Raw genomic sequence first — 14,153 nt, forward strand, 5'->3', positions numbered from 1 at the left:
TAGTAAACATTAAGGATGAATGCAGTAATGGGGAATCTTGTGTGAATGATGCAAGATTCTTCTGCCAGCCCCATAAGATCAGCCCACAGTTAAGTAGATGCCCTTAACCCTCTGCAGAGGCTTTTGTGCATATAGGGAGCTTATGGGGAAGTGGAAATGCTGGTTGTGTGACCTGCCTGCTGCTTGTGAAATGTTGTATACAGTCCCATGAGAGAATATAAAAATACACAGGACACGTTCTGCAAATATGTCTTTATTGTAAAAAAATAAAATAAAAAAGTTTATACAAAGTTTTTGAAAACAAAATGGTTATTTACTTCTGATGTTTGCCGCAGAGCATCTGCAATAAGGGCAATGTTACTTTATAACAAGTAATGTTTATTCATTCACATAATTATACATAACATCATTTACTGTATAAAATATTATAGCCCTTTAATGTAAGGTAGTCTTTTTCCTCTCAACCCCCCCCCCCCCCGCCCCCTGTGTAAGATAAAAATCAGAAAACGTTCAGGGTTTTTTTTCACCCCCACTGATCTTTAATACATTCCATAGCATGTTTAGAATTCTGTACCCTATGTAATATATTAAACATTACACTCCCTTAGTTGAAGTCCAGAAGTGTGTGTGTGAAACTGAGGTCTTTACGGCTGTTCACATATGCACAAAGTGCCCCACAGATCGCTGCCCCTGCCCAACTGCATTTTTAACCTGAGGAAAGTATAACATGTTTTGAGCTTTTAAACCTTGCAAGAAAGAAACTCAGCTCTGAGAATACAGATCTACATATGGTTCACATGTACAGATCCTTCTTGATCACAGTGCTTACGTGCAAAATTTGTTGCAAGGCAGTAAAGAGAAAATACCACTTGCTTAGTTTTTTTAAAACAAGTAATTTGAAAAGTCAGTCAACTCAGAATACTGTTGATGACATTCATGTATTATTATAAACATTTGAAAAGTTATTCATCGAGATTATTCTAGAGGAAGACTTCAAAGAGCATCCAGGACAAAACCATAATTTAATTCTTATTTGTGTGCCTTAAGTGTGTTGGAAGGTTTATGATGTATAGCTAAACAAATTTACAGAGCTAAGCCAAAAGATAGCTTAAAAGCCAGTTCAACAGCAACCTCTGTAACTGAGTCATGAAAACAGACATAAAACTCCCGAGGCTTGGGATCTATGAAGAGTCTCCTGTAAAAAAAAAAAAAAAGAACTTTGTGTCAGAATAAGATCTTTAGGCTATTCTAAAAACAGTCCGTGCTTTTGTAAGGGTTTAATAAAGAACTAAAAATGGAATAACTATACAGCAGTACGTGCTGAGCTTTCAAAATGTTCTTTGCTAGGTATATTTATGCACACTGAATTGATCCTCTGCTACGTTTTCATCCTTCGTGGTACAAAAGTTAAAAATAGATAGCTGCATTAGGGAAGTGACTAAGACCACCCATGTAAAAGATGCTGAATTACAAACTTTGGAAAACAGAAGTTTTGAGGATTTGGGCAGTCCATAAAACAGAAAAAAGGGTATTATTGCTCACTTACCCCACAACCCAGTACATTATAGTTGGTGGAGGTTTCTTTTGGTCCGTCCAGTTGTCAGGAGAACATTCAAACAACACCCCATGTTCTTTCACTTGATGTAGGCCAGAATTTGCTTTTTTGTGGTCTGAACTTCTATTACCTGCAGTCTTTTTAGTCTGTAATGAAAGACAAGAAAGTAAATGGGCAATGAAATTTGAATTAGCATTATGAGCAAGGAACAGGAACCTTGGTTTCACTGTCTGTGATAAAACATAGATCAAATATTTTCTGAAATGTTATGACTAAGGACGTTTTTACACCTTTTGATAAATAGCTGTCCACACTGGCTGAAGTCACACATCAAATTCAACCATCGTTTGTTTTTAACTAAGGGTTAATGTGACCATACAGTGTACTTGGTGCACACTCCTGAAAAGTGCTAATTTTGCAGTGTCAAGAAACAAACCAGAGTCTGGCTTTTTGTGCTGTCTGAACGTGGGATCATTGTTCGTTTCTCTCCAAACAAACTATAAGCAGTAAGACAAGAACAAACCTTGGTTACTGCTCATGGATTGTTTGAAGAGAGCAACCACGCTCAGCACTATTTTTCTATAAAAACAGGTGCCAGAACTCACCATTACCACTTCCCTTGTTCTCTTATAATGGCAATGGCACCTACTTGTGAAGTGCCAGAACTGAGTTCTGGCAAGTTCCGGCTGAAAAAAAGCCCAACCATGCTGGATTCAGACATTACAAAAATCCAGATTCTGGCTTGTTTCCTGGCACTGCTGTACATTTCAGCAGCATGCATCAGCACAATGTGTCTTCACATTAAATCATAATTTGTTTTAAACTATGGTTTAATGTGATGTATGAACCAAGAAATAGCTGTCTACTCAGCTACAGCTAGAATTGAAAAGAAATTTTCAGACTCAGGAGATATAACATTACTCTGATTTCTCTTCGAAGTTGAATGTTTGCTTCCAAAGTGACTTTGCTGCAGACATAAAGAATAAAACTAGGCATGGTGCCTCAGCTAAGGAGATATATATAGTGAAGAAAATGATAATTAAATATACTTCTCAGCTAGATTTTCTTACTAAAGTTAGCAGTTGAAAGAATTCGCTTAAATCACATTTTATCCACTTTGTTTGGCTCTCAGCTTATAACAAAAAAAGTTTTATCTGTGTTACATTAAAACATTATGTAAATACATGTCTATTTTTGACATAATCACATGCATCAAATTTGAGATTAAGAATACATATAGTAAAACAGATTTAATTTTCATACATAGTACTGACCATTGTGCTAAAGCAGTCCTGATTAAAGAAAGTTGACAATGCAGCAGCCTGGTTCAGGTGTAACATCAGACCACAATAACCAAATCCTCTCTTGATTTCATGAATGGTAGAACTAATCTTTCCAGGGAGCTTAAATTCTGTGTCTCAACCTAACACAAATACCATAGTTTTTTGATACAAGGACATGCCATAGCATGCTCCAGACTTAGTGCTCCCCTCTCTTCCTTCCATCCTCTCCTTGTACTTATGAACTGTAGAAAGGTGTGTGTAAGCCCAATACTTGCTACAGCTCATTATTGTAACAAGAAACCATGGTTTGTTGTCATATCTGAATGAGACAGAGTGAATTACTTGGAAGTACAGACTCTATAAACTCCACAAAGTCTGGCTCTGCCGTTATTTAAATTGAGATCATATTTCATTAATGAACAGTTAATTTTGCCATAGTAATGCAGTTAAGAAGTTAAATTTATTTTAAAAATTGAATTTATCCCCATTTTAAGAGAAAAGAGTTATGCTGCAATCCTATACTCACTTATCTGGGATAAAGTCCCATTGAATTCAGTAGGGCATACTTCTGAGTAGCTATGTATTCCCTTGTTTGGAACAAAAGAGTTTCCCCATAATTAAAGATAATGATGCATACTTCACTTGTTATAGTTTGTTGAAAAATGGAACGGATGGAAAGGCAACAACGATGGAAATTCTTGATGAGCTGGGGATGGATAGTTCCACTCAGCTGTGCGACTTCAGCATGTGTTGGAGTGATAAAAATTCCATGCATTGTTTCTAGAGAAATATAGTGGAAGAGAGTGTTTTCAGGACCAGATGTCAACCTTCAAAAGCAAAAGAAAATAGTTAATCAACCATCACCTTTTTACAATTAAGAACACAAATCCTACTGTGCAAAGCTGCAACATAGTAAGAAATTTTCCTAGTGCGTGGCTTGTTTCTATACCAATTAATTGTGAACATAGATAGTGCTTTATTGAAATAGTCATGTATGTTCTGTCCTAAGAAGCTGGTGACTTCTCTTAAGATTCCAAGCTATTCTGTTTAGCTGAAATTAAGTTAGATTTTTTTTTTTTGGTAGGATTTGGCATTTGAACCAACTTGTAGCAGGGTCACAATTTTATTCCTTACAGTTTCAAAGAATTTGGTCAAATTAAGCAGGGAAACTCTAATTTTGCTGATAGTCTACCTGCTGACAGTAGAAACAACCAGCTTTTTGGTTGGATTGTCCGTGGAGGAAGAGTGGTTTAAGACAGCAGATGAAATCAGCTGTTTATTCTAACTGTCATTATTAATGTTGGACCGATCTTTGTGTCCAGACCCTGAAAGTCCCTCTTACTTCTCAGCAAGGCCACTCCTAAGCATAGTCCATTGTGGCCCATGCCCAAGCACGAGATGACAGCAAGATCCACTCTTCACAATCTCCCACACCAAGCATAAAAAGTTGCCCCAGCAAAAGTACAGGGAACTGGGCTTAGCGCAAAAGGATTAGTCGAAACAGTTAAGTTATTTAAAGCAAGAGTTTATAAGAAATGTGCAACAACAGCAAGAAACCTGTACCAGTAACAATTAACAAATATTTTGCATGGGGGTTTTTTCTGGTCAGATTCAATCCTAAATAAATGTAATGAAATACTGCAATGGTTTGCACACAAAAAATATGCACACTAGTGAAAAGCTCATGTTTTTATACCAGATTCCCAAGGAAAGCCTAGCAAAGAGCTCTTCATGCTGCCCCACATAGCTTAAGTGGGGAAGGTGAAGAAAGCATGGGGAAGTTTCCTGTGTGGAGGTACATGGTTAGTGGCAATTCATTCTAAGGAAAAGTGTGTACACTCACAATAGCACACTGGCTATGCAATGGCTGTACACCTTAATGTAGTTATAAAGATAGGCTACCAGCCACACAAGGACATTCACAGCTTCAGAAACTGACCACTTTCCAATAGGCAGTCTAATAACTGGCACACCAGCCTTATTTTTATATTTGCATACATCCACACACAAAATATTAATGTAGTCAGAAGCTAAAGAACAAAAGTTAGTAACACCTTACTTCATAACATTATACAGTTCAGCTTCCTTATCTGTAAGGTTCTTTTTGAGGGTTCCTAAATTAAAAGGATTTGGAAGAATATTTTTCTTTTTGGCGATCTGAAAAACAAGCAGAATTAAAAGCTCATAGTAGGTGTGTGATTCAGATTTTAACATACAAGTACCAAGGCTGTTATTAAAAATATTAAGCTAGTTGAGCAATTCACATGCTTTCTGATCCTATGCTGAGCTATCAAGTGACATGCTACATTATTTTTGAAAGATTTACGGTTATTTTCAAAACTGTAATTGTTTTTCAAAACCAACTTGAACAAATCTTCTGTTACAAATTGTTTTGTGCTCTTTATTGGAGAGATGGACGGTTGTAGCCAACGAAGTCATACTTTGAGTAAACCCAAAGAAATAATGGACAATACTAATGTGTGTTCACAGATTTCAAAGCGTCTAAGTATAATTTAGTTGCATACAACTCATAGCTTTTAGCACAAATACGTATTATGCAGTTTTAATAAATTTTGCGGATCAGACTAAACTGATTTGATGCCAATCAGAATTAAAATTTCATGCTTGATTCTTGTTGTTTAGTTTGGAATTTAGAAGTACTGTACTTCCAAATGTGTATTATTTTACACATACTTTTGGTTAAGTAGTGTGAAAAAACCTTTGTAGGATAGGTGTTGGGGGGAAGCCATGTGAAAGAAAAAGGAACTCAGCTGGGTATTTATTGAATACTGGCAAGAGAGAGGAACACTTTGGTAACTTCATCTCGCAATGACGGCATGCAAAGCACCCTTGAAACAGGGTTATACAACTATGACAAAAACCTTCTCATTAGAATACATGGCACACCCATATACATAACTCATTTTTGGCAACTCTCACTTCTCCAAGCTGTGCTTATGGATGGAAAATGATTTAGGAGTTAACCCAAAGGAAGTAAGACTGGGAAGCTACATCATGGACATGAACCACATCCTCCCCTTACACTCAGGAAGTACTCCTTCAGCTTGCTTTCGCTGTTTGTGCCAACACATTACTATGTGGGAAACATAATTTTAAGAAATTTAGGGAAAGAAAGAGCATTACCGTAAACAGACTATTACTTCCATCAAGTCGTCCAGGACCTTTCAGTTGCACAGGATTTGTATTAAGGTTCCCACTTCCAGCTTCAGGGCTGTTGCTATCATTGTCAGGCATCCCACTATTTCTTAAGGGACTAGGCTTACGTGTCCTTAAGGAAGAATCACTAAATGACACTTTTTTACTTGCAGGAGTGCCTGCTGTGTACTGCAGTTTGTTGAGAAAAGACAAGCTGGTCAAGCTTTCCAGTTTGTCCCGCGATGCAGGGAGGAACCAGTCTACACAGGATAGCAGTGGAGTGGAGGGTGATTCCAAACTCTCATCTATGCTGAGATCTAGTCCATCCAACTGAAGGATAGTTGCTTTGACCTGATCCACATATATGCAATCTGGCCCCGGATTTCCAATGGCCTTGGAAGCACAACCTCCTGCTTCCAACAAGACACTCAATATAAAGTGCCTCTGAAAGAAAAAGGGAACAATAATGTTAGTGGGATTCCATTTTTCAATGTCTGTGACATTCAAAAGTATACAGAAAAGCCAGAACAAGCAAGAGTCAAAATCTCAGAACTCAGAGAGCAAAGCAACTACCAGACATAAAAAAAAAACGTGATTTATGATGACAGGGATGGTGGCAACCAAACTTTTCTAGTGGTATAGTACTGCAACTGAGTGGGTATTGTATCATGTCAATACCCCGCTCAGTGGAGTATGTGTGCATGTGTTGTGGGTTACTTGAAGCAGGACCTCCTTTGTTGACCTGACACAAAATATACTTCAAATAACTTGAGCAGACAGGAAATGCTCATAAATGACATATATGGAACTTTAGCACGTGCTCATTAGAGCATGCATTTTAACAGAAAAACAGCTGCAAATGTACCAAACCCCCCACAAAACTTACCAGACCAACTATGAGTAAAAAGTATCTTGCTTTGGGTTCTTCATACCCTTCAGAAGATGCTTCACATGCCTGAAGATGATGTTGTGGAAACACTTCTCGCCATATTACTAACTGACCAATGCGCTGTTCTGCTGCCAAGGGCAAGAGGCAATAATGCCTGCTATATAATGCAATATCAATCAAATCCTCCTTTGGCAAGTGATTACTAATTAAATATCCCTGAATTAAAAACAAAGAGACAGCACAGATTCAAGATATCATATATAACCAGTTTCTTTATTCAAAGAGTTTTCTGCCTGCAAGGGTTTGGTTTTATTTGCAAAAGAAATCATAGCAACCAGGGAATGTTGCCACATTGCCTGTAACCAAGCAATGAATCCACTGGATTCCCAAGAAATCCAGCTTTCATTATATTTAAAGGCAAAACCTCCAACCCCAAAGGCTGCAAAGTTGAACTTTGAAAAGATGAAGCCATTACTTCATAAAAGCTCTGAGACTTGGAGGTCTAGTATAAAGTTTTGCCTTTTCATATCAAATTATTCCCACTTCCATGGACTTAGGCTGCATTGCATACCATACATTCAAAGCACTTGATTTCCCCCAAAGAATCCCAGGGACTGTATGCTGGTAAGGGTTCGATGTCTTACCTTGTAGAAGAGACATGAGCCCAAAATTGTATACTGTCGTCTCATGTCATAGTAATCTTCCGACTGTAAAATAAAACAATTAAGGCACCATTTCAGATTTCCGCTAAGCAATTTGAGGATTATACAACACAGTACTTTAATTCCTCAGGATACTTTCTTTAAATGGCCAGCAAAGGTCTTCCAATAGTGATACATAGACACTGAAGAAGTTTGAAACTTCTTTCTAGAAGTTCTAATTTGTCACAAAATTACCAGCAATTTTGTCAAGCTGATTATAACTAATATAATACAATTTAGATTCATTTTCAAAAGCTATCTTTGTCAGAACAGAGTTCTTTTGCTTTCAAAGTTGCAGCTCTTGCCACTAGAGGGACTTCTTCCAGCACAAACAGCAAAACAGCATAGCCTTTCATATGTATAGTATTTCTTGAAAACTTGTGAAATCATGTTTAGAATAAAAGCCACAAGGGGAGAAAGTAAGTGAAAGAGCTAGAATAATTGTTTTCTTTATGCATCAGATGTACATATTTACTTTACTAAATCAGATCTACTTTAATTAAAATGAGTATTAAACGCATATTACATTTACTTCAGAATAACTAAATCACTTTTTGGCACATTCAAGTTCCCTGAAGCAAGTTTTAAAGTTTCCTGGAGAAACTGCAATATTTTATTATTAGACAGAAATAATAAAATATGTCTAGAGCTCAAAAGAACGTATCACAATGATTACAGCATGTACACACAGCTTCTGTCAGTATATGTAGCACAGGCACATACTATTTACTAGTAATATATTCTGCAGCAACCATTGTACAACAGATAGCTGTAATAATCCTCAGTTTTTAAAATTATATTTTCTTTTTTCTGTACTGTTTATAATGGCTTACAGATAAGTAAACATAGATATACTTCACTGCATCCCACTACAGAGCCTCCCCCCACCTTCCCTCAGTGGATCCAATATTGGCTAGCTGTCATCAAATCTCATTGGTGTCCAAAGGGAGAGACAAGCAAGCATGGGCTCTGGCTGCTCTTGAAAATCACCCTCTCTCAAAGGCAATGACAGTGAGGGAAAGCAGAAGCCATTGCTTGCCTGCTTTTCTCTCTACCTTGAAGTTAGGTTGGGGCCCAGAGGAAAGGGAACAAATGGGAGGTGGCTGATCCTCATAGAATCATAGAGTTGGAAGAGACCACAAGGGCCATCGAGTCCAACCCCCTGCCAAGCAGGAAACACCATCAGAGCACTCCTGACATATGGTTGTCAAGCCTCTGCTTAAAGACCTCCAAAGAAGGAGACTCCACCACACTCCTTGGCAGCAAATTCCACTGTCGAACAGCTCTTACTGTCAGGAAGTTCTTCCTAATGTTTAGGTGGAATCTTCTTTCTTGTAGTTTGGATCCATTGCTCCGTGTCCGCTTCTCTGGAGCAGCAGAAAACAACCTTTCTCCCTCCTCTATGTGACATCCTTTTATATATTTGAACATGGCTATCATATCACCCCTTAACCTCCTCTTCTCCAGGCTAAACATGCCCAGCTCCCTTAGCCGTTCCTCATAAGGCATCGTTTCCAGGCCTTTGATCCTCCCCTTCTGAGTCAGAGGAAGAAAGCCGCCAGAAGGAACAGCTAGGCCAGGGGTCAGCAAACTTTTTCAGCAGGGGGCCAGTCCACTGTCCCTCAGACCTTGTGGGGGGCCGGACTATATTGTGTGTGTGTGGGGGGGGAATGAACAAATACCTATGCCCCACAAATAACCCAGAGATGCATTTTAAATAAAAGGACACATTCTACACATGTAAAAACACACTGATTCCTGGACTGTCCGCGGGCTGGATTGAGAAGGCGACTGGGCTGGATCCGGCCCCTGAGCCTTAGTTTACCTACCCATGAGCTAGGCCATGGGGCTGCAGATCTCAGGCAGTGTCTTCCTGCTGTGACAGGGGTTTCAGTGGGCTTCTAGCAGTGCCCCCGACTGTGGCCCTGAAAGAGCTAACGAGTGTGTGTAAAAAGAAAAAAAAAGGTTCCTTACTAGTTCTGCAAAGTCTGCCGCCTCCAACTCACTCAGAGCTGTATCAATTTCTACCTGAAAAACATTAGCAAATGAAAACATTAAAGCATTAAATTTATTCCAAATAAATGACGAAGCCTCCTAGGCATCTCTCAGTATTGAGACAATAGTACACAGTACAGAATCACCAACAGATGCATATGGCATTTCAGAACCAGAGCAAAATCAGGTTCCAAACTCTTGTAGATTGCTATAATCAGGGTCGAAAGAAAAGCACCCAGTGGTTGCATACTTCCCCCTTCAGAATTGAAAGAAAAATATTCTCTCTCAGTCTCCTAAACCCACTGTTTAATATAATAGACATGCCAATCTCACTATTTTCATGGATTAAAACAAGGCCTGAAGTTCCCTTGAAAACTGGCAAAGCTTTAGTATCCAGCTGAGTTATTAGAAAAAATGTTTTTCACTCAGGATTTAGTTTTTGTCTCTATGGAAATTTTCCAAAACATTCTCACACATTACCATTGTTTCACCCAAGAAGTGTCAAACTTGCACACTTCAGGATCTAGTGCGTTACAGTAAGTTTCATTAAGAAAACCTTTTATTTATAGATCTTCATAATCATTCCATAAGGTACCAGCCAAAAATATGTTCCACAGTGAAAAGAGCTTAATTTGTAAGAAAGCACTTCCTGCAGAGTATGTGAACAAGATATCTTAGTGAGAAAAATTAGGTTTAAACCAGTACTGCCAGAATTGCCAGCTACACAGTTGGTGTTCAAATAGTTAGTTTCTCTGTTCTTCCTAATCTCCAACTGAAAACACTTCCTGTCCCATGTAGGCAATCAATTTTTCTCAGTTTGTGGGATTTTTTTGTTTTGAAACTGCTGCTAGCCTTCCACTTAATAATGGGATAAGTAACTTTTACGGCAAAATTACTCTTTTAACTGAATCTATCAAAAATATAAAAATTCGCACTACAATTGTATCACTCCAAAACATAGAAAAGGGGTATGCTTTTAACAGACAATATTATGGGAACTGAGTTGCGCATAGCGACCTTTTAAATAATTATTAAATAATTATTAGTGCATTCACTTCACAGGGCTAAGTATTCAGAAATACAAGCCCAAATATCTTCTGAGCTACACATTTCTTTAGAGCTGCCCTTTAAACCTCGGATTTACTACTGAAATTCATACATACACTACGCTAGGTTGTGAGAATGAAGTGTGCCTGATTTAAAAGTTTTGTTGTAGTGGGCAAAAGTCTGCCCTGCCACTCCCTCTTATGCAGGTTTGTGTCCCCCTGCTGCCACTGAGAGAAGCAAAGCTTCATGAACTTCCTTCTCTTGGTTGCTGGGGGTGGGGCAAAGTATTTCTCCCCTTTGTGTCTTCTGCAGGGTTCCTTCTCTCAGTGGCAGCAGCAGGAGCCTTTGTCCCTCCCCTGCTGCTGCAAAAAGGAAGCCTTACGTTCATGTTCCGGCTTCTTACCTTCCTCTTCCTGGGTAGGTGAGGTGGCAGGCCTTTCTATGGCCACTCACCTCTTCTAATAAGCAAAACTGTCAGGCACACCACATCAGGGCCTGACTTCTCCTTTACGTTCTTGCTGGTCCAGCAGGAATGTAAAAGAGGAGGAGTTAAGCTGATGAGTGTACATGCTCAGCGAGAAAGGTGTACATGCTCAGCGAGTGATCCCTTACATTCTGGCTGGGTTGTGCTTAATAGAGAAGATGGGTGGACAACCACCCACATCTTATAATAAGCAGAACCTGGCTGGACCATAAGGAATGAATGAGCTTGTGCTTCAGCTGTTGCTCCTCTCTCCTCTTATCTCCCATGTCGTGGGTTTGTCATGATAAGATGCTGTTTTGCCACTCCCCTAATCATCTGTCCAAGGCACGTGCCCCCTCTTACCCCCCCACTCAATTTGAGCCTGAGAGTGAGAACACACCGTTTTAGGCAAGAGTTGTGCCTTATAATATGTGTAATATATGAAGATTTCTCTATGCACCTTGGGTTCTTCAACCTTGGGTTCTCATCTGTTAATAATTCTCTAAAAAGCTGTGGTCAGGGTTACCTTAATTTCTTGTGGAAGGCACAACCACCGCACTCCTGGAAAGTTGTATAAAAGCAATGCACTGCAGTTATCATAGTGTTGAGAACTAGGACTGGTACATGAGCGGAGTCTGGCAGGGTGAAGGGCTTGCTGGAAGAACAGGTTGAAAAAGTGATCCAACCGAGAAACATTTCCTACGTGACAAAAAGCACTGAACAAACATAAAGCAAAATTTAGAACAACAAGAAATGTCCTTCCATAACCTGTGTGCACAGCAGAAATTGTTTTATGGCAGGATACCACAATTTGACTTAACTTTCTGGAAGGCAGAAGGAAGCACAAGACAGCACACCATAATTTCCCCTTTCATGCTATTTGAACTTCAATAGCGTTGTTTGCATGTCATGATAATTCACAGTTAAAACTCTAACTTAGATATATAATATACAGCAAGGAGAAAAGTGGATGGGATTGGGGCATTCATGGCAAACCATTAACTATGCTGTTTAGAGCATGAGATTCAAAAGGTATAAAAAGGAAAGGAACTGGAGGAAATTTCAGTTATGCACATTTCAGCATTTCACACACATTATTTTAGCCTTCACTTAAATTACAACTAAAATTAAATCTTTGAAGACAATGACACATAATGTTTAATGGGAAAAAATACCACTTAAGGAAGTTTGACAATTAAGAGGTATATTAATAGTTGAAATATAAGAAGTGACTAAAATGTTTTCTAAAATTTTACTGGGGAACATATTTTACAATGTTTTAGACATTGACTGTGATCCAAAGAACCATACAACAAGTTCTGCGCATCTATGATACCTGCCTAGGGTAGGAGGGAGTTAGGCTTGGAAGAGCTCCTGGTTGAAAATATAATCCTCAAGCCCAGAAGCAGGTGATTTTTACTAGCCAAAATATGAAAAATGTACATCCCTTTGGCCTCACCCCCTGCAGCACCTTTTCTATGGTTACAGTATCCAAACAACTTTGGGGCTTGTGTTTCTCTAAAAGGATCTCCCTAGGCCACATAGTGAAACATTCAAATGAAGTTTGAGCTATGGAATGGGGACGTACTGTTCAAAGAAAGTACAAACAATGTCACAGGGCATATGCAAGAATTTAAACAAGCATGGAATGTCTTTCATTCCAGTTTATGATTATGATTATTATTAAGTGGCATCTGGAAAGTAAAGTGAAATATGAGTAAGTTATGATGCTCAGAACACAAAATTCATTCTGTCACTGAGAAATGAAGTAGGATAACCTTTAGCAAATTATGTCAAAGAAACACATAAATTACACATAGCCTTAAACTGCCCAGCTAGTTCTGTATACAATAAAGCTTTGAAATTGAGTTTCTCACTATGCCGCTTCAAGGCAAATCATTTTGGAACTGCAAGTTTGCAAATAAAGGGACAGGGATTTGTGATCCAAATGAAAATTCTCCTGAAATCAGGTTTCAAGCAACACAACATCATATCCAAATCCCAAATTTGCAAAAGGATTAGTAATTACAAAACAGTGTATATTTAGGAGTATTTTACCTGTCCAGAGAGCCATACATAAATTTCAAAGTCCGGACAACATCTGCAATCATGTTCCTTAGCTGAGAGAGAGGGACACTGTAAAACCAAAACAACTCCTCTAAGAATTGTGCTAACATAATACAATGAATACAGATACAGCTGAATGACAAAATGAGCACAATCCAGGAAAAGGTAATTAGTTGAAACTAAGTGTCACTGAAAGTAATTGAATGCTAGCTCTGAATTTAGGATTACCAGCTGTTACATAATGTCAGAAACTATCTACATTATCCAGCAACAATATAAGAGAGCTAGTGGCTTATTTTAGACATTACCACCACCACCACCATTTAAAAATGTCACTTAGAAAAAATATCTCACAAATTTACCTTTCAGCTGGAAGGCCAATTACAAGGAGATTATCCGATTCCTTCCAGTAAGCGACATGGATCAGTTTTCCACATAAAAACATTGATGAACTACAAAACATCAGCACACAAGGGAACAATTTATCATGAAAGCAGCTTATAAAGAAATATATAGGCTAGAATACCTTGCCCCATAACTCTGATTAGCTGGCCATAGTGGCTACATAGTAAAATGGTTAATTCTGTGATTTTGAGCTTATAATTAGGGGGAAGGTTGGATAGAGGGGGGTGAACTCTAGCATCACCAATAACAATTCAAGTTTCTTTTTCCTGATTGGTAATGTGGATGTTTTTGGCTACAAAGTTATATGATTTATTTTTTCAGTCAATGTTTTATTATTTCTTTATTTGCAAATTCCACAAGCAGCATAATTTATATGAGACAGTTAAACATTACTGATGTAAAACTAGTATATCTATAAAATTTGTGCCCACAAGGCAAAGGAGAGAAAAAGGAAGGAAATAAAGGACTCTGACCTGATTATATGTGTTCCTGTCATGTTTTCCAGTATGTCACACAGCGTAAGAAATATTCCTCTTACACTTTTCATTTTTTGGGAAGCTTCTGATATGGGATATTGGTAAAGAATTTCTTG

The 14,153-nt window shown here is 38.4% G+C and overlaps 1 protein-coding gene across 3 annotated transcripts in view; it reads right to left on the minus strand.

The window, feature by feature from the left end:
• Positions 1-237: 237 nt before the first annotated feature.
• Positions 238-14,153, minus strand: part of INTU (inturned planar cell polarity protein) — a 32,477-nt gene continuing 18,561 nt past the window's right edge. For 2 of the 3 annotated variants that reach the window (XM_081021915.1, XM_081021914.1), the window contains exons 5-16: positions 14,035-14,153; positions 13,519-13,608; positions 13,148-13,225; positions 11,616-11,805; positions 9,559-9,612; positions 7,528-7,590; positions 6,881-7,099; positions 5,983-6,438; positions 4,898-4,995; positions 3,476-3,665; positions 1,547-1,701; positions 238-1,195 (exon numbers count right to left, since the gene is read on the minus strand). In XM_081021915.1, coding sequence (XP_080878041.1) covers positions 1,084-1,195; positions 1,547-1,701; positions 3,476-3,665; positions 4,898-4,995; positions 5,983-6,438; positions 6,881-7,099; positions 7,528-7,590; positions 9,559-9,612; positions 11,616-11,805; positions 13,148-13,225; positions 13,519-13,608; positions 14,035-14,153 — 1,824 coding nt within the window. In that variant the 3' untranslated portion in view covers positions 238-1,083. Of the gene's footprint in view, positions 1,196-1,546; positions 1,702-3,475; positions 3,666-4,897; positions 4,996-5,982; positions 6,439-6,880; positions 7,100-7,527; positions 7,591-9,558; positions 9,613-11,615; positions 11,806-13,147; positions 13,226-13,518; positions 13,609-14,034 lie in introns of those variants that run through there. The other variant, XR_013990781.1, reaches the window with a different exon arrangement.

Source organism: Podarcis pityusensis (assembly GCF_964106645.2).
Source record: "Podarcis pityusensis genome assembly, chromosome: 9".
Lineage (NCBI taxonomy): Eukaryota > Metazoa > Chordata > Lepidosauria > Squamata > Lacertidae > Podarcis > Podarcis pityusensis.